This window comes from Oryza glaberrima, chromosome 3 (genome assembly GCF_000147395.1).
Source record: "Oryza glaberrima chromosome 3, OglaRS2, whole genome shotgun sequence".
Taxonomy (NCBI): Eukaryota; Viridiplantae; Streptophyta; class Magnoliopsida; order Poales; family Poaceae; genus Oryza; species Oryza glaberrima.
In genome coordinates, this window is record NC_068328.1 from 2,100,577 (window position 1) to 2,120,191 (window position 19,615).

At 44.0% G+C, this 19,615-nt stretch overlaps 4 protein-coding genes across 5 annotated transcripts; 3 read left to right on the forward strand and 1 right to left on the reverse strand.

Annotated features, from left to right (window-relative positions):
- Positions 1-351: 351 nt before the first annotated feature.
- On the forward strand, positions 352-1,581 carry LOC127765930 (uncharacterized). Its single transcript, XM_052290906.1, has one exon. It carries the CDS (start codon positions 363-365, stop codon positions 1,362-1,364), a length of 1,002 nt encoding a protein of 333 aa, XP_052146866.1. The 5' UTR covers positions 352-362; the 3' UTR covers positions 1,365-1,581.
- A 1,524-nt stretch (positions 1,582-3,105) lies between these two features.
- LOC127765483 (60S ribosomal protein L23) lies at positions 3,106-5,860 on the forward strand. Its single transcript, XM_052290395.1, has 4 exons — positions 3,106-3,222; positions 3,350-3,634; positions 5,486-5,527; positions 5,616-5,860. Exons 1-4 carry the CDS (start codon positions 3,210-3,212, stop codon positions 5,696-5,698), a joined length of 423 nt encoding a protein of 140 aa, XP_052146355.1. The 5' UTR covers positions 3,106-3,209; the 3' UTR covers positions 5,699-5,860.
- A 564-nt stretch (positions 5,861-6,424) lies between these two features.
- LOC127765481 (uncharacterized) lies at positions 6,425-11,146 on the reverse strand. 2 transcript variants are annotated; one of them, XM_052290393.1, is made up of 3 exons: positions 9,914-11,146; positions 6,807-8,458; positions 6,425-6,699 (listed from the first exon to the last, which is right to left on the reverse strand). In XM_052290393.1, exons 2-3 carry the CDS (start codon positions 8,400-8,402, stop codon positions 6,547-6,549), a joined length of 1,749 nt encoding a protein of 582 aa, XP_052146353.1. In that variant the 5' UTR covers positions 8,403-8,458; positions 9,914-11,146; the 3' UTR covers positions 6,425-6,546. The 2 variants fall into 2 exon arrangements, with proteins under 2 accessions (XP_052146353.1, XP_052146354.1); XM_052290394.1 differs by lacking the exon at positions 9,914-11,146 and adding an exon at positions 9,353-9,876.
- Positions 11,147-15,132: 3,986 nt separating this feature from the next.
- LOC127765994 (uncharacterized) lies at positions 15,133-16,199 on the forward strand. The gene has a single exon (XM_052290983.1). It carries the CDS (start codon positions 15,211-15,213, stop codon positions 15,973-15,975), a length of 765 nt encoding a protein of 254 aa, XP_052146943.1. The 5' UTR covers positions 15,133-15,210; the 3' UTR covers positions 15,976-16,199.
- Positions 16,200-19,615: the final 3,416 nt, after the last annotated feature.

Below are 19,615 nucleotides of genomic sequence, written 5' to 3' on the forward strand. Positions count from 1 at the left end.
TTCATTCCTTTTGTGATGTTACCACACTAGGCTTCTAGTACCTGTGAAATTTACTTTGGTTCCATTTTTTTTTGTAAAATCTTATCAACAGTTCAACATACTGGCCAAATACGAAATATTCAGTCGTAGCAATCTCATTTGTCTTTAACCCTACGGATATTCAGCGAAATTCCCAAATTTTAGAACTACGGCTTCACCTCGGAATGGGTTTCATGGGCTCTTTCCTTCGGAATGCTCATCCATATGTATGGGCCACAAGTTTAAAGTGAAGCAACCATCAATTTTGGCCCATAGAAGCAAGGCAATATTAGGCTTTGGTACGGCCCATCTTGTGGGCGAGTGGATAATTTCACCCGCCGCGAATGCGAATAACGCAGCGGCGCCTCTCCACCGGAAACCGCTCACCGGCCGCCACACACGAGTGCAGGATGCTCCCCCTCGCCGCCGGCGCCGGCGCCGCGAGACCCTGCCTCTCCTCCTCACCGGCGCCGCCGGTATCCTCGCCCGGGGCGATTCCTCTCCTTCGCCACACTCCTATCCCTCACCACCGCAGGCGCCCCCTCGCGGCGCTCCGAACCCGCATCATGCTCCTCCGGCCTCTCAGAGCCGCCGCCTCGCCGGGGCCGGCGGCGTCCTCGCGCCCGGCAAGGGACCGCGTGATTGACTTCGGGAAGCACAAGGGGCAGATGCTGGGCACGCTCCCGCCGTCCTACCTGCGGTGGGTCGTCGCCGAGCTCGACTACGGGGACACCGCGGCATGGGCGAGCCTCGCGCGGGAGGTGCTCGACGACCCGGTCTACGTCGACCGCGTCGAGTGGGAGCACGCGCACCGCTTCCTCCGCGGGGACACCGACTACGACGGCGACGGCGAGGATGGGCCGCTCCATGAGATGGCCGACCGCTTCGGCTGGGACCTCTCCGACGAGGAGGGGTGGAGCCGCCTCGACTTCCGCCTCCTCGGCACCTCCTACGGTGGCCGCATCCCGCGAAAGGGCGGCCGGAGGCAAACCACCACCAGCTTCCTGTTCGACATCGGGGCTGAAACGGACGGCCCGCGAGGGAAGCGGGACGAGAGGAGGGAGCGGATGCGGCTGAGGAGGGAGACGCAGGTGAGGGGTGCCAAGTTGGATATGCTCGGGGTGAACGCCGGCGTCAAGGACGGCGGTGTTCTAGGGACGCCGAGGAAGGCCCGTACTAGGACGACGGCCAAGACGGACATTTTGGGATTGGGTCGGCGCAGAAGCCGCGGCGGCGAGGTGCTCGGCGAGAAGGTGTTGCCTGGTTCCGGCGGTCAGGGAGGGAACCCGTTCCCCGGCCGGCAAGCATTCCTCGACAAGGTCAGGAAGCTGAAAGATGATAGCTAGTTTGGCGACTTCAGGAGATCAGAACAATAGGGTGAATTGTACATGTAAATCTTGATTTTGGCTGAGGATTATTAGTTTACGATTGACTGAACGATTTGTGAGAGGTTGGTTATGCTGAATTTGTGCAGTTGGTTGCGAGTTTGCAATTGTGTATCATTGCGCCCTGTAATTGTGATTCACATTTCTTACAGAGTTTGAGGCTGAGGGACAAAGGAACAATTGAACTGTAGAAGTGTAGATGTTATGTGGCCTCTTGATGATAGATCATGCTCTCTGCATTACTGTAGGCTGTTGCTCCGCAAAGCAATGTGAACAGACCGTCTGCTAGTTGCTATGCATTGTGAGCTTAGCAATGTACATGCTGCCTGCTGGCTAGCAGGCAGGAGGCAGCACAGCTCTTATTTATAAATGACTTGCCAATCTGAAACACACTGACAGGAAGTCATATGTTCTTCTGATTACCTTCAAGTCTATGCTTTGATGATAACTTGTTTCTTTATCTTTCTGTTCAGAACCAAGGCTAGAGTTGGAATGATCTGTTTAGTAATGTTTCGTTTCGTTGAATATTCTGTGTTCGTGTTTTCTGGATATCATATTCAGCTCTATTTCTGGTTTTATGGATGATGCCGTTAATGGTTTATTACTTCTCTTTTGAGACCAATGTGATGCGTAATTGATTTAGATTTTACTACCTGCAGCACAAATGTGCTTTTGTACATGGCATTTACATATGTTCATATGGGGAGGATAACCAGGTAACAGAGTACTATTCCACTTCCTTTTGCTGACTTGCTGAGTTCAAAAATCAGAAGTTCAATGTGAAAACTGGCCAGACTAAGATCTGTGAGCTTTCTGCTGAATTTCTGCATCAACTGCGAATTTGTCATTCTGGATAAATTCCACCCTGCAACTGTGAATGTGCATTTTCTATATGGCCAATGTGTTGTCAGCTTGAGTGAAAAAAAATGGAACAGTTGACAATGAGGGGATCATGCTACTGAACTGAGGCTATGATTTATCCTCTTGGTGACAAACAAGCTCTCGGTAGTGTGCTATGGTAATTTGTGCTATTTGCAGTGAAAGGGTAGTTTTCTTACGTATACATTGTAGTCTCATGGATCATGTCGTTATTTTTTTTTCTCCTTTTTGGCCGTTCAGAACTTGAGAAGTTTAGGCCGTGTTTAGTTTCAAATCTTCAAACTTCCAACTTTTCCATCACATCAAAACTTTTCTACACACATAAACTTTCAAATTTTCCGTCACACCGTTCCAATTTCAACAAAACTTCCAATTTTGGCATGAAATAAACACAACCTTATTCTTATTCTGGTTTCTGGTCACCTAAGAAATGTCATGTCATGCCTCAGTATATGACTGAAAACTTGTACTGTACGACACGAAATCTGGTTCATACAGCGATTCATATTTGCACGAACATCTTCCTTCGGTTGCCAATAAGGCTCCGATTTGAAAACAACACATTAAATTAGGTCAAACTCTCGAACATTTCTCTTGCTCCCGCGCCCCGAGTCCGGAGCTCGCCGACTCACTCACACGGGCCTTCAATTGTGGCCATAACCAGACATTACGTGGGCCAGGAAGCCCTTTTGTTCTTTTCTCTTTCCCGGCCCACTAAACCAAGCACAGAGCCGCCGCCACCTTGAAGCCTCCTCGCCCTCGGTATTGAAAGACCGTGATACCCTTACCCCGCAGCCCGCACTGCAGTGCCCTAGCTTGTACAGGGGCATTTTAGTCTTTTCGGGTGCCCCAAAACCCTAATCCTCGGATCTATAAGTAGCGACTCAAGCCAAGCCCTAGCAATCGGATCCCACCCCAGCCGCCACCATGTCGAAGCGAGGTAAACCATTCTTCCTCTTCGTTCCCACTCGATCCGTGGAATATTTTTCCATTCGATTCAACCACTGTGCTTGCAAATCTTGCGCTCTAATCTGTTTGTTTCGTGTTGCGATCTGATGGTGATGCAGGGAGGGGAGGGTCGGCGGGGAACAAGTTCCGGATGTCGCTGGGTCTGCCGGTGGCGGCGACGGTGAACTGCGCGGACAACACCGGGGCCAAGAACCTCTACATCATCTCCGTGAAGGGCATCAAGGGCCGCCTCAACCGCCTCCCGTCCGCCTGCGTCGGCGACATGGTCATGGCCACCGTCAAGAAGGGCAAGCCCGATCTCCGTAAGAAGGTCATGCCCGCCGTCATCGTCCGCCAGCGCAAGCCGTGGCGCCGCAAGGACGGTGTCTACATGTACTTCGAAGGTATTATTCACAGATCACCTCTTACACCTCTTACACCTGTTGTTTTGTTGTTGTAATTATCATGTGATGCGAAATTTGAACCCTATATTATACTTGTGTGCTTTGCTACTGTGTCTACATGTACTTCGAAGGTATTATTCACAGATCACCTCTTACACCTGTTGTTTTCTTGTTGCAATAATCGTGTGTTGCGAAATTTGAACCCTATATTATACCTGTGTCCTTTGCTACTGTTAGTTTAGATGTTTGGTTAGAGTGTGGATGACGGGAGGGCCGCCGGGCTCTCCAGCTTAAACTGGAGCAGATATTACAGTATCTGTATATTCCAAAGTAAACGTCAGAGATTAAGCCCTCGGGTGTTGAGGTTTTTGCATGAAAGATTTTACTTTTATCCATGTCCTCCATCTGTGGGCTGCCTCATATTCCATTGCCTTGTGTAGCGGCGTTGCTGCCTTGAAAATTTGGGATTGGCCATGAGGCGAATATTCCCCCAACCTAAAATTCAAATATGCCCTATTTTTCTTGTGCTGTATTTAATTCTCTGTAATATTCATGGTAATTTTTTTCTTACGTTATATCAGTGAATATCATTCTAGATGAGATCATTTTAAAATAGACATTTCTTTGCAACGTATTTATTATATATATTTGTATACTGAACTTTACATTCTGTATTATATCCCATATCCCAGGTTATCTGTGATTTAGCATTGCTGCATAGAAATATTGTGTCTAGGCCATGAGTCATCATTTTTATTGCACACAGTTACACCATTTCTCATTTTTTTTTATTTTGTACTTTTTATTTCTACAAATGTACTTTGTTATTTCCATATCCAATCCTAGAGTTGTACTTTGTATGACAAATTTATAATTGTTCAGCACTCTGTTTTTGTTGTGATTAACTTGTACACTTTACTGCTTGACGGGGGGACATCCGAGTCCTTCAGCCTTTAAGGAGCAAACCTCACATGTTTGCATATTCCTAGGCAAACGTCATAAAGTAAGCCTTTGGGTGTTGAGGTTTTCCTTGTGACTTCCTCCATCTGATGGCAGACTCATATTCCATGGCCCTTGTTAGCGGCGTTGCTGCAATTAAACATTGGGTCTAGGCCATGAGGCAATCATTTTAAATGCTTCCTAACAATCATATTTTGTTCTCTGTTAGATATCTTACATTTTATTTGGAACTTCTTTTGTTATCCCATGCAACATTTCTTCTATTGACGGGGGGACATCCGAGTCCTTCAGCATTTTTTTGGAGCAAACCTTACATGTTTGCATAGTCCTAATCTAACGTCATAAAGTAAGCCTGTGGATGTTGAGGTTTTTTCAGAATTCCTCCATCTGTTGGCAGACTCATATTCCATGGCCCTTGTTAGTGGCGTTGTTGCAATTAAACATTGGGTCTAGGCCATGAGGCAGTCATTTTAACAGCTCACCTTCAATTTTCTCATTTGTATTTGTAATGCCTAAAGTTGTTGCTATTTGACGGAGGGACATCCGAGTCCCTCAACCTTTTTGGAGCAAACCTCATGTTTGCATAGTCCCAGGTAGACGTCATAAAGTAAACATTTGGATGTTGAGGTTTTCCCTAGGAATTGCTCCATCTGAATGTAGACTCATATTCCATGGCCCTTGTTAGTGGCGTTGCCGCAATTAAACATTCGGTCTAGGCCATGAGGCAGTCATTTTTATTCAGTTCATTCAATTTGGAAAATTAATTATTCCATATTTTCATATAAGTTGTTCTTGGACTGGTAGTTATTATTAGTTTGCTTGGTTTATTTTGCTACTCCTATGATAAACTCCAAAACCATTTAGCTGATTGTTGTTGTGATTCATTTGCAGATAATGCTGGAGTGATTGTGAATCCTAAGGGTGAGATGAAAGGTAACAATGCAGAACTTGTCTTTCTTGATGCTGAATAATCTAAATTGGACATGCTAACTGACTATATATGGTCTATATGTTCTATCAGGTTCTGCTATCACTGGACCCATCGGGAAGGAGTGTGCTGACCTTTGGCCTAGGATAGCTAGTGCAGCAAATGCTATTGTCTGAGCTTGTTTGAATGAATTGTAAGACAGCTATATGACCTCAGGATCGTCTGCAAATGGTTTACTAGGACAACTGTGGAACTTTGTGATGCTATCGTTTGTTTGCCCGTCGCAGTTTTGTAGTGAACAGAAGTTGCCATCCATATGATATTTTATTTGCCATCTATCTTTCTGCTGTTCTCGTGTATGATTGAAATTTGTGGTGTTGTCAAATGATGCCTGCAGTTGATTTTACGTTTTGCTGTAATTATCTAGAAAAAACGTTATTTAGTTTGCTTGGGTTGTCTATTTCAATTGTGCAGCTGGCAATTTTCTTGAATTTTATTTGTACATACTACTACTGTATGGTTTCTAATGCTCCTCTATGATGTCGGTTTGATCGATTTTATGTTCCTCGGTTATCGGTTTTGACGGACTGGCCTGCGCCCTGTAGGAAGGTATCGTATAGAACTGTGTTGCAACATTGAGAATTGGTTTTTAGAGTTGTGATCTGCACTTGTAAATCTGACAAATTTGAGAAAAAGAGAATTGGTATTTAGCAAAACGGAGCTGTGTAAAGATTTATTTATGCGCTTCTCTCGTTTTGGCCGAATCAGTTTTAACAGGAGGGAACCTGTCTTTCCCCCTCCAATTCATTGAAACAAAATTTACATTAGTAAGATATATCCTAATATCCTACTCCTTCCAGATTATAAAACATTATAGCGTTAAACAAGATTAACAATGGATATTAACAATTTAACATGAGGATAACCTGCACCTTTTCTTTATGAAACCAAAGCGAAAGGAAATATGCAAGATCAAGACATGTTTCAAATCTTCTATATATTAGACAAGACCAACAATGTGTCTTCACAGTTTTGGATAGAGGTGAGGCGCCTGGCTGTGGATAATCGCTATTCCTGCCGAGAAGCATTGCAAAGGCGAAAGACTGGAGTCGAAGTATATGATGTGCAGGTCATCTGTGATGTTCACAAGCCTGAACATTGGTCCCTTCTTCGCACCCTGACAAACAGTAGGAAGAAGGATCAGAAAGCTATTCTATTGCATCAACACTAGATTCTAAAATCTTCAAGAAATCACAAAAAATCTACTGAAGAGCCTAGTGTTACCTTGACTGAGAGCTCTACTGATTTCCTGTCCTGTGACTGGGACTCTGCCTGAGGCGAAGTACCACAGCCATCATTCTGCAGTACTCTGATTGGGCAACCAATATCCCATCCGCCACAATCACAGCGCCCACCGGACCTCCATCTTCCGATGAGGCTGGCAGGGCTGCCGTTCTTGGAAGCCGCGCCGCCATGGTAGCCTCGGGGAAATATGGCACTTACACTCCCTGCATTATTTTTCTTGTTCTGAACATCACCATCTTCAGTGCTCCCTGGATGAGTGGCTCCAGCTTTCTCAAGGAACTTGAGCCCCCATCCACCAAGAACAGGTGATTTCCGACGTTCGCGCCGCTGTTTTCGTACTACAATTGCTGCTATCTCCTGGTTGGTAGGCAAATCATCAGCGACGAGGTTCTTGAGGACTGATTCTTTGGCACTGCACTGTTCACCTTCAGGTATTTCAGTCATCTCATCAATCTGTTGGGAGGACGATTTGCCAAACTTCCACACATGTTTCGGACTAGAGTTCAAATTGGATGGCTTCATAATGTCTGCCACTCTCTTGGCTAGCCCCTTGCCTTTTGTAACACCATATGAACTTTGCATTTGCCTCAGGTAGTCATCCGGAGAACCATACAGGACAAACTCTGTCTCCATAGAAGTAGACTTGTCTGGGTTCAGAACCAAAGAACTTGACACCTTCATCTTGCCGACAAGCCGTGATACACTGCTTGAGTTGCCTAACCAATCTTTTCTCCCTTGCTCTCCTGAATGGAACAAATAGACATAGTCAAGGGGCTTGTCATTGTCATGGGCCTTTGTAGGATTGGCAGTGTATACTGCCATAGGATTGTCCAGTGACAGTTCAAAGTGTGGAAGCCCATCCTTCCATATGCATTGTAGAAGCCCTGCACTTAAAGAAGATGGACATGAGGACAGAACAGGTTGATTTGAACTCATGGATGGTGTATCTGAGGACACCATCTTCTCATGCATGCTCAACTCAGCTGTGCTCTTCTTCAACGGCGACACGCCAGGGGAGGAGATCTCCCATGTCTCAGGAGATATCAGCTTCAGTATCTCTGACTGTGTTATGATGTGGGATTTTGACCGAGCTTTTCTCATCTTGGTTCCTGAGTGGAAGAATGAAGGACTTTTCGGCCTCGTTTTCGCATCAACAAGTGAATGCAAAGAATCCAACATCATTTTCTCCGAAGGACCAAGAACTACACTCCCTGTGCTAGCTCCATTGCTGATCATGTCATCAAGATCACTCACATTGTGGGTTCTTCTTGGGTGCCTCAGGCTTCTGATGAGGAATTCCAGTATCATCATCTTCGCAGGAAGTGTCGGGTACAAATCTGAATGGAATACTTCGCTCCTGCAAGAACATGGTGACTTGTGACATGACTGGCAGCTCCTGCTTTTCTTCTCATCTGATGGCAATGGCTGCTTGTAGATTGTCTGTCCCAAATCAGACTCAACCTCAGGTGTAGCAATGGACAGCTGTTGATGGTCAATTGCTGACCTTCCACTGAACTCTGGAGAGGTGCTATCTTCATCGAATCCATTTCTCCTTTCCAAGTAGACAAGTTCCATCTTTAGCTCTGGTAATGGGAACTCTACTACTCGTCGTGAAACGAGACCTTGATCACCTGCACAACAAAAGAGTTGCAAGCTTGCTCAGTTGACTGAACAAAAAAAGGACCACCGAAACTGAAAATCTAGGTTCAGATATAGCAATTTCTGAACACCAATGCCAGATTAGAAAGTAATTGAAAAATAGGCATGAAGTCAAGGACTTCGGGTAAATTGCAATAAAATGCCAAAACGAAATGGAATCAGCATTTGTACCACGCAACAAAATTTTGCCCATCGATCATGGAAGAAACGTGCATACGATTTTGTGGCTGGCCAATAAACTACAAAACAACTGAAATTATTGACAACTATGAAGAGAGAATGCCATGTTACTTCTTTCTTATGGAACATCCCCTCTTGCTCAAAACAAAGTCGTGGAAGAAACATGCACACTGCAGCTGGTGCAGAAATGTTTATACACACAAAATGCTTGGTATCAGTAGGATCTAACCATGAAAGGAATCTCTCTTATTCCTAATGGAAACAACCAATGATTGTTGCCAGCGATAATATTGTACCATCTCATCAGCAATAAGCTAATAACAGCACACAATTAATACTTTCTCCGTAAGATCATCTCGTACACTCCACCCAGGCACCCATAAATATAGTACTTTTGTAGTATCAGAACTCTGAATGCTTTCCTTCCAGTAGAAACAAAAGAGAGCAAGCTAGTACTAAGTGTACTTCATTGCTTAAAATGCACTGCTGAAACTGAAAGCAAGTAGCCTACTGAAGCATTAGATGTAGGATTCTAGCAAAATTAGTATCAGTACTTGAAAAACACAAGCCGTACAGGCACGGGAAACCTGATCAAGACTGCACGAGATGTACATAGGAAAAAAGGCAATACCGAACCAAATGAATTTACAAGTGTTGAATTATGCTTGAGAAACCAGAAAACTGACCTCTGGGATATTCTCAACTCTCAGTCTCTCTCACTTAATTCAGACCAAGAGAAGAAAGGGTGTGAGTGCCAAAAAGATCAAAGGAAAAAAAATAACCAAGAAGTTCTTGCTGCATCAACTATTGTGTATCAAGTCAACCGGAGAAAAGAGAAGTTGGTTAGAAATAAAACCAAAAGTTGCAGCGGCGCCCACGCTGCAAAAAGCACTACTACACTCCTAGCCCAACCAAAAAAGATGACCTTAAATGCATTCATCAACGGCTTAAAGAACGCATTCACCAGCACAACGCTTTGTTGCACCTTTTAACACGGCCACAATGGAAGCCTAGGCACAAGAACACGTACAAAGGAAACAAGAAAGTTGAAACCATCTTTTCTCAAAGACTCAAGCAAGAGGCAAGCACAAAACAAACTTTACAACATAAACCCAAAGCTGTCAATTAAAACCAAGTGAACCTATGCTCGTTTCGTTTGCATGGTCACTCGAAGGCTGAAAAGAACAAAAGTGAACTAAAGATGATTCATCATTGAGTAGAAGTGGAGAGGGCATCAGATTCCTCACCTCAGAGCTCACCACGCAGCATCCAACGCCGGCCTGCAAGCTAAGCACTGTCTCCTGACCTCCCAACACAGAGCAGAACACCTCTTGTTGATGAGAAGAGTGTGCACTTGCAACAAAAACCTTGGGAAACAGAAGGAAAATGGACTAATGTGAAGTGTACAAGAACAGGTTAAAGAGCAAGAGGACTGGAAGGTTATATAAGAACCGGAGGCAACACTGAGATAGCCTATGACTCACCAACCGAAGGAACAAAAGAAAAACAAGATTAGGTGAAGAGGACTTAGGACCTAAACCAAGATATCAAAGGGACCAAGAAAGAATCAAGCCGATGGCACAAGAGTACCACTTACTAGAATGGATAAGAAGAGACAAAACAGTCAGCTTTTCTGCACTAGTAACAATCCCCCAAAACTAGCAATCAGAGTATCAGACGATCAGACACCACCAAAACCCAAAGGGCTCCAGGAGAAGGAAGAAGAAGAAGACGATGGAGATGGAGATGGCTGGCCGCTTGATCGATTTCCAGAACGGAGAGGAGCACACGGAGAGGCGTTAAGGAAAAAGCTGTCCTCTTTACTACTCACGCTCTCTTTTCCATCAATTCGACGGCAAATGAGCTGCCTCTCTCTCGGCAACGCGTGAGGCGTAGGCTACAGTTTCCATCCCTGCCTGCCTGCAAGCCAAGGAACAACCGGCTCGCGAAAGGATCGAAACGCCTACCACCACCGCATCAGATCAGCAAAACTTCCATAACTGGGCAGCTTATAACTCCCCTCCACCATTAATGGCTCATCAAGAACGGCAAGGAGTAATTGCGAGAAGAAGAGCAGCAGAGCGCGAGGAACAAGGAACAGGTGCAGAATTCAGGGAAGCTACTACTACTCCCACAAGCCTACTACAACTTTTGGCGCAGAAAAGGCAGAGACGAGACAGGGGAATGGCAAGATTACCCGGGATTGTAGTGGAGAAGAAGAAGAAGAAGAAGAAGAAGAAAAGGCTCGGTTCCTACGCGCAGGCCGCCATGTGAAGAGGACGACTAGACTAGCGCACAACTAGCTGCAACTAGACTACTGCACCCAAGAAACGGTTTTTTCACTAAAATAACTCGGATTCGGCTAATTCTTTTTTGGGTTCAGTTCTTGACACGCGTGTGTGTTTCCTTGATACTTCTAGGATAGGTTCTAAATTCTCTCGAGTTGTAAAGGGTTTGTGCGGAGATTTATTCCCCACTTCAGTCGGAAGCTGAATTGGTTAGTTTTTTCTATCATCGTGCTCCTGGCCGAACGTTACGGCACGGACTTCGGCCACTCGCCGCAGTGGAGGGACGGACAGGGACAAGAGAGCTTGGTCACGAGCGGCGGCCAAGTAGGAAAAGAAAGGAGCTTTTCTTTTTGCATGTTGCGCCTTTGGAAATTCTGCTGACTAAAAACCAATGTTCCCTTTGGCATTTTTCTGTCTCATGGTTTTAGTTTTTCTAAATTTTCTTTTTTTCTTAAAAAATAATTGAAATCCGACCTCTACATTCACACCGGATTACCACAGTCAATTCATTTTAAAAACCGAACCTTTTCATCCACACCAAAACGAAGAGAAACACCCTTTGACAACTGATCAATACATTGACATCAGTAGGAGTACTGATCGGTCTTTTGGACAGTTGAAACTGAGGCATGAAGGTACATGCAGTACATTTACTGTTAGTTTATTCTCGATATTTTTGTTGGATCAGAGCAAAATATTTTCTTCTAAAGGAAAAGAACGAGTCCTCTACTCTGCCGTGTTGCCTATGCCGTATCAGTCACTGACATGTGGGGCCCAAAGCACAGTGAGGGGGGAGGGGGTGGCATACGTGTACGTCTAGTAATTCATTCACTCGTACCAGTAGCTCGTCTGTTCCTCGGCGCCTCGACCGGCGCGACGCTAACGGCCATCTCCTCGTAGCTGTTCAACTGTTTTCACCCCAACTGCTGCGCCTACGTTCTCTTTCAGATTTTGTTACTACTGTCTTTCCAGCTCTCCTCCTCTGCATCTTCTGAGCACGACGACACGCCCAGGGAGGAGAATCCAGAGTAAAAAGGCTCACACCTTGGATTATCTCGCAGAATCTGTCCCTAATATTCTTCTATCCCCTTGTGATCGGTAAAAATTATGCACGGAGAGTAGTTCTTTAAAAAAAAATTCAGCAGCAGGGTTTTTTTTGGGTGAACCTGAAGAAATGTTGGGCAGGAGCCAAGAGAGTCCGTTGGACAGGTGAACGGTTCAGCGGGAAACTGTCAACGATTTTGAACTAGCCCTGTCTGGTTGATGACTTGTGGCACTTTGGCTGTTCAGATTTGAGACTGTTGCTTACAAGTGGCGCGGTAGAGGTACTAGCATGACCATGTGCAATCTCTCATTTCTTCAGTTTTTTTCTGGGGAAAACACTGTTGATGATGGGTTTCACTTTGAAATTTTGGTCGGGTGGATATGATTCTTTAATACTCTTAACAAGAAAAAAAAGAACAATTGCATAAGGTGCCTACCACCAATCCAAAATTCCAAAGTGGGGCGAGGTGAATTGTGATGTTAGGAGGAGAAGACAGCCCAGACAATCCATGGTGATTTTGCCCATCTTTTGTCTTCGTCACAGTGCATCTGCATACTGCATTTCCCTTTCAAACAGGAGGTGCTAATGCAATCTCGACATGGAAAAGATTCAAAATTTCACTACGAATCAACGTGAGGAGTTGGCTCCCCATTTCCCCAACGTTCACTGCAAGGCATGACGAAGGACACTGCGTTCCTGCTGTGGTAGACAGGGACGTCTTAGCAAAGAGACAGGTAACCTAGCCAGCTCCAATTTTACTACTCCAAAGATAATCACGATCTCCATTGCGCTGGCAATGAGCAATGGCGGCCACCTTGAGTGGCTTCTGGCGCCTGTAAGTGGAAGATCTCAACCTCACATTCTGAAGTGGATCAAAGCAACAGCGACGGTGACAACCATTACCGACGTGCCGACGAAGGATTTATTTACCATCAAATGCAGAGGATTTGATGGTAATTCTGACGTTGCCACTCATCCCAATGATCCAATCTGCTCTGGTAGATGGTGTGTTACCTTCAGGCTTCAGCAGATCGCCTAAACTTATCCGTTTCTAGGTCCTACACTACACCTGAAGACTACTATTTAATCAAGTAGTACTAAATTATAGCAGTTTGTGTTAGGTAAGAAACTAATCATTTCTTCTTTCATCTCTCTTGAATAGGGGAAACTTGTTCCTTTCTTGTCTTGGCGGCATTTTTGTGTTCCTTTCGTTTTCTTTCTTGTTGCTGGAGTGATGCAAGAGAAGGAGGAATTATTGGTTATGCAGTGATGATATTTCTACGTAAGTATGTACTATTTCAAACCAAAGGTTGGTGGCCAAATGAAAAGAATATGACATGAGTGTCATAGTTTCGCCGACATATCATTTCATCATTTTTCCATGGATAATTAGCCCATTTTGCAGGAGCTCGCCTCTGGGCAGACGAAAAATAGAAGAACCAAACAACTGGAAAAAGGATTGGTCCAACATCGCAGTCAATACCAGTGCACTGTTCCATGATTTCCGGCAAAAATGAATTGCATTAATACTCTGACGATATAATTATCTGGACAGAGCAAGAACAGACCGAAACAACCTCAATTTGATGTGAGAATTGTCTAATACTCTGACAAGGGATAGTAGAAATAGAATTATACATGTTGATGTTGTAGAACTCTAATATTCTGACATAGGATTGTATGAGTCTAGTTGCAAGATTAACCTGCAGCATTTGGATGAGAAAACAGATTTTCGTATTATTTCCTCACACACGTACCCCCCCCCCCCCCCCCCCCAAAAAAAAAAAAATTCTGCTCTCTGACAAAACGTATTTATCATCACTTTCATTTCTGGCCTTAACATACTCCTTGGAAAGTGGCCGAAAACTCGCAATAAGATACGAAGAACCACACATGTAGTAGTTGATGTTCCAATGCCAGAGTTTATATAATAAGAGCGGCGATTGATTAAGTTGGTTTGAGGGTTCTTCAATTGCTTACAAGTTCGTCAAAGACAAGTGTACCGGGAGAAGTGCTTTGTTACGTGCGTGTTGACCAGCTAGCTGCGTGCCAGCAATAAGTACAGGTACTACCAAGATAAGCATCTCAACCACGGTACTCGCAGCATCTGGTTCAAAGTTCAGACTTTTTCAGAAAGTCTACAGCTTTCATCAGGTATTCAGGTCAAGCATCTTGGTACCTGACCAGTGATCACCAATTCACCATCATGTATCCAGGATCAGTCACGTACTACGTGAGAGTACATCCTCTGAAGAAAACCAATCAATTGTCCGGCCATACAAACTGCTGCAAAGTCAGTCTCTGCCGGTTTTTATGCTCAGATTTGCATGTGCTATTATGTGTTGCGAGCACTAGTGCCTAACGTGAACGTGCGTAGCGTATGGCGTTAGGTATTCAGAAAGAAATGCTCTATCTGCCGGTGTGCCTGGTGTCTTGTCCGGCTGCGTCACGCAACCGGTGCGCAATGACCTGTAATGCATATTTTCCCAGTTTCTCAATCATGAAGCAACAAGATGTGGTACTTGTACTGCCGAATCGAGCTCGAAGGATATAGGTACGTGTCGTACAAGAGAGAAGAATTCTCAATACTTAGTACTCATTTGTGGTGTGCATCGTATCTTCAATCGTATGTTGGTGATGTTGAGACTGGGAAGAATGCATACTGTAATCATTACTGTATGCTTTTAGCATCAATCAGTGATTCAGTTCATTACTGTAGAGGACCCGAGTGTATGCAGGCTTGCAGCGATGGAATGGAACAGAGGTGTGTTGCTGCTGAATGCTGCTGACTCCGCACCAACTCCGCGTGTCCTGAAGCGACGACAGATTCAGTGGCTCCCGTACTCGCGAGCAGTCGTCGTCGTCGTCTTCGCCGATTGATCGATCGATCGCCTCGCCGCGGCGACGTCCGCGTGGATTCGCGGTGAAGCGGCCCAACTGCCCAAGCCGAAGTGGGCCTGGGCCGGCATATGGGCATATGCGGACGCGGCACGCGGCATATGCGTCGCTCCCGGCCCGGTCGCTGTGCGGGTCAACACGAGAAAAATCTCAACGCGCGATGCCGGCGGCCGCCACGTCACGCGCCTCGCCATCCACTTCGTCTCTCTCGTCTCGGCTTCGCTACGTTTTTTTTTCTTTTTTTTTTCATAGGCATTTTCGTGGCCTTTCGCACTGGACACCTGCCTCTTCCTATGGCCTGTGGCTCGCCGCGATGGCGCCGCCGCCGCACGCGCTCGCCGCCGCCGCAACCTCCGCGCTCGGGGTAGCGGTGGGGGTGCGGCTGCTCCTCGTCCTCTCCCGCTCGCGCGCGCTCAAGCCGCTGGCCGCCGCCACGTCCGCCGCGGCGGCCGCGCTCAAGACCCCGCGCGTGCTGGCCGCCGCCTCGTCCCCGCTCGCCGCGGTCCTCGCGGCGTCCAAGGCCGCCTCCAAGTCCTACAAGGCCGCGCGCACGCTCGGCCCCGCCGCGCGCCTCCCTTCCCTCCCCTCCGACAAGCGCCTCAAGGCCGCCTTCGCCGCCGCCTCGCTCCTCCGCCTCGCCGCCGCCGCGCCGCCCCCCGTCGCGTCCCCCACCGGCGTCGCGGCCCTCGCGATACTCAAGTCTGGGTACAAGCTCTCCAAGAACTCGGCCAAGGTCATCGAGGGTTTCCTCGGCCTCCAGGTGCACAAGGGCATCAGGAATGGTGTCGACGCGCTCGGGGTGGTCGTCAAGGTCGCCGTCATCGCCTCCGAGGTCGCCGTATGGGTCGGCGGCCGATGCTGGGGCGGCCGGCGTGGGCGCTCCGTGCGATTTCTCTGCTCTACCCGCCCGAGCGGTTTACTCCTTGTTCGGTACAGCAAATCTGAAGCCCAAGTTGTGCTCTTTGATCATGGACTTGGAATAGCTGCGATGGATGGAGATGAGAAGCAGATGGAGGAGCAAGAGGGCTCTGATTTACTCTGCCTCGCGGTACCTGTGCCTGAGGCAACAAATTATTAGTGAGTTAGCACTTGGCACAAAACTGTTGTACAATTGCATATATCAGATATTGTCATGTAGAGATGGCTTTGAATTTTGATTGAATGTTTGCTTCCTTTTTTTCGTTTGTTAGTTAAGTTTGGCTAATGAAACTGTGCAACGGTACCTCAGTTCAACTGTATGGGCTACTACATCATTATGCATTATGAATCGATGAATGTTTACTGACTTTTTCTGAAAACAAAGACTATATCTTAGTGTGAAATTTTTTGGTAATGCTCACAGCTGTTCTCTAGATTTTCTATGAGGTTTGAACCCCCAGCCCTTAGGCTTGTTTGGCTAATCCCTTCCACATGGGGATTGGGCCGAAGGGATTAGCCGAACAAGTCTTTAGGAGTTCCAAGCGGGGTTGGAGTAAGCTGTAGTTTGGATTTCGACACATGGTAATTCTGCCAAAACGGAGCACTGTGGCATGCTCGTGGCACTAGCTTCAAACACCTGACACATTTTGGAGCATCGTTTCACCTTGCTTTGGGTATCTTTAGGTACCTTCAGAAAGAAACATGGTTTATCTTTAGATATAAACTAGTTGGGTGGCCCGCGCAATTGCGCGGCTAGCACTCAAACAAAATCATATATTTTTTAAGTATGATTTTACTTAAAATTTATTAAATAGCTATCTCATTGTCTTAAGAGTTTGTTTCTAATTATATAGTTTTTTAAAAGTCACACCAATTGCTACCCGTTATGTCATCTCCTTCTTTATTTACTTGCTCGATCTACCACTATTTCAATTCATTTTCCTTGGAACCTTTAAAAATTGGATCTTATAGTTTTTAGAGTTTATTGTCACGTTGGGTTTTGTTTTTATAATTTCTAGACGTCCCATCAAACGTTGCCATTATACTCCTCTACGGCCCATTCACTGGCTCTTCTCTTTATTGTCATTGAGATTTTAAAAATCGAACATAATTATAATTATAATTATAACTGGGTGTCCCGCGCAATTGCGCGGCTAGCACACATATAAAATTATATATTTTTTAATATGATCTTACTTAAAATTTATTAGATAGTTATCTCGTTGTCTTAAGATTTAAAGACCAAACCTTATCATAGTCATGTTTCTAATTTTATAGTTTTTAAAAGTCACACCAGTTGCTACCCCTTACTTCTGTCATATTATTCGTTATTAGCTTGCTGGATCTACCATTGTTTCTATTCATTCTCCTTGGAACCTTTAAAAATTGGATCTAAAAACTTATAGTGTAAGTTTATTGTCTTGTTGGGCTTCTTTTTATAATTTCTAGAAGTCCCTAAAAAATTGATTTTTTTTTTCAAATTTTAATTAATATCGTATTGTGTTCTTTTAATATTTTTATTTTTTATTTTCAATTTCAGTTGTTTCAAAATTGTATTCCTACTTGAACTCTCTCTCTTTTTTTATAATTTTAGATATTGTTTTATTTTTTTTATTTTGAATTTTAGTTAATCTCGTATTGGGTTCTTATATGGATTCTTCTTTTAATATTGCTTATTTTTAATTCCGAATTTCAGCTAATTCTAAATTGTTTTCTTACTTGAACTCTTCTTTCTTTTTTGCTAATATCGGATTTTATTTTTATTTTTATTCTCAATTTTAATTAATCTCGTAGTGGGTTCTTATATAGACTCTTCTTTTAATATTCCTTATTTTTAATTCCGAATTTCAGCTATTTTAAAATTGTATTCCTAGTTGGACAATCCTTTTCTTTTCTAATTTTGGATTTTATTTTATTTATATTTCGAATATTGATTAATCTCGTATTGGGTTCTTATATGGAAACTTCTTTCAATATTGCTTATTTTTAATTCCGAATTTCAGCTATTTTTAAATTGTATTTCTACTTGGAGTCACCTTTTCTTTTTTTATTTTTCTCCGATTAATGTGGGAATGTGGTACCTCCTTTCAAAGTTGTTTTAATAATATAGTGGATAGATAGATTGTTCAGGTGATATATGTGTTGCCACGGCTCATGTTTCTAGATTCACATGAGCATGAGTTAAGTTTGAGATGTTGTAGATCTTTAGCAATTTTGTCAAGTCTCCTGAATGTGTAACACATCTGGTCGCCTCCTTCGAGTGGTTTGATGGGCACATCTCAGGCTGAAGTTGACTGGCAGGCTAAAGGCCCAGCATTGTCTCCAATATTATTCTCTCGAGGCGTCGGATATTTCATTATGTATACCTATGATAGTAATTAGTTTTTTTTATCTATATTTAATACTCAATGCATGTGTCCAAACATTCGATGTGATAGGGTGAAAAGTTTTTACGTGGGAATTAAACAGGGCCAAAGTTGCATATAGTATTGTGTCTACAGCTGATCCGGATTCCATCCAACCATACGCTGCTCAGCTGAGCCAACGATGGTTGTTTGCCACGTTTAATTCTAAACATCGTCATACAATCTTTAGTACATAAAGATGATCACCAATCAGTCTCAACTCCCAGTTACTTCTTTCTTATAATTGTCGTATGATAATCTAGTGCGCAACGGAACAAAAACTATTTTTTTTCTTTTTTTAATATGTGCCAAAGCTATAAGCTATTTTTAAGTACATACAGATCTCTATACATCCCATCAGCGTTGGGCTAAATAAAAATGCTACTAATACGTTTAGCATTCTCTCTTGCATATTGAATCCGGTTAGGAATGCATATTGCTTTCTACTTTTTTTAGTGGCTACTTTTGATTCCAATGTCACGGTGTCAGGATGGCATGCAGCAGATACAATGTCCGATTCAAAAATCGCAATGTGTACGATTCAAAAATCTCTCTCTGAACTTTCCAAATTGTAGGAGGATGCCGAGTCATTATAATCCTATTTGAATTCTATTTTTCTTTTTCTTCGATTAATGTGGGAATTTTTAGCCCCCACAGCAAACGTGGTGTCTCCTTTCAAGGCTGTCTTAATAATATAATAGATAGATAGATTTCCACCTTAAAGCAACGGTGTATTTCTATTTCTAGTTTATGCTTTGATAACTAAAATGGAAGCAAGAATTAATTAAACAAGATGTCTACCTTTTTAGTGGCCAGTATTTACAAGTATTTAACATTACTAAATCTGTCCTGTAAAAGGTTGAATTATCAGTCTGGAATAGAATAATGCGTATTTTTCGGCATTTGAGTTTTGTAACTCAAGTGTCACTGATTTTTGTTTTTGATCTTCATCCACGATTCCATGCATAACATTTTGAAAGTATTGTTTTTCATTTTATGCTTGTAGAATATGCCCTGTATTACTTGGATAGAGGCCAAAATGTTCTCAATACCTGTTTCTTTTATTATTCAGATTATTTCTTCCTGGTGTTGAAATTGACGTTGGACCAGTTATCTTTGTTAAATCGAGTAGTGCTGTCATTAATTAGATAGCGTACTTATGGTGTAGTTTTTTTTTCTCTATCCCCGAATGGTCGTGCGCTTGTATCACTACAATAGTGCCCAGCTCAAGTTCTGCTCCTTTTCTCTTCAATATGGGTACACTCATACTGTGTAAGTAGAAACGACAGATGTTTATGAACTTGAGTAGAAACGGCAGATGTTATGAACTGCAATCCACTTTCCAATTACTCATTCTTCTGCTGGCTTCTGATTTGTGGGTCTTCTTCCCACAAG

Bases quoted from the DNA above. Each gene is read 5' to 3' on its own strand.
- LOC127765930 (XM_052290906.1), top strand. From the start codon at position 363: ATGCGAATAACGCAGCGGCGCCTCTCCACCGGAAACCGCTCACCGGCC.
- LOC127765483 (XM_052290395.1), top strand. The intron at 3,635-5,485 runs GTATTATTCACA...ATTCATTTGCAG, and splicing joins TGTCTACATGTACTTCGAAG to ATAATGCTGGAGTGATTGTG. The intron at 5,528-5,615 runs GTAACAATGCAG...ATGTTCTATCAG, and splicing joins TCCTAAGGGTGAGATGAAAG to GTTCTGCTATCACTGGACCC.
- LOC127765481 (XM_052290393.1), bottom strand. From the start codon at position 8,402: ATGGAACTTGTCTACTTGGAAAGGAGAAATGGATTCGATGAAGATAGC. The intron at 6,700-6,806 runs GTAACACTAGGC...ACTGTTTGTCAG, and splicing joins CAGTAGAGCTCTCAGTCAAG to GGTGCGAAGAAGGGACCAAT.
- LOC127765994 (XM_052290983.1), top strand. From the start codon at position 15,211: ATGGCGCCGCCGCCGCACGCGCTCGCCGCCGCCGCAACCTCCGCGCTC.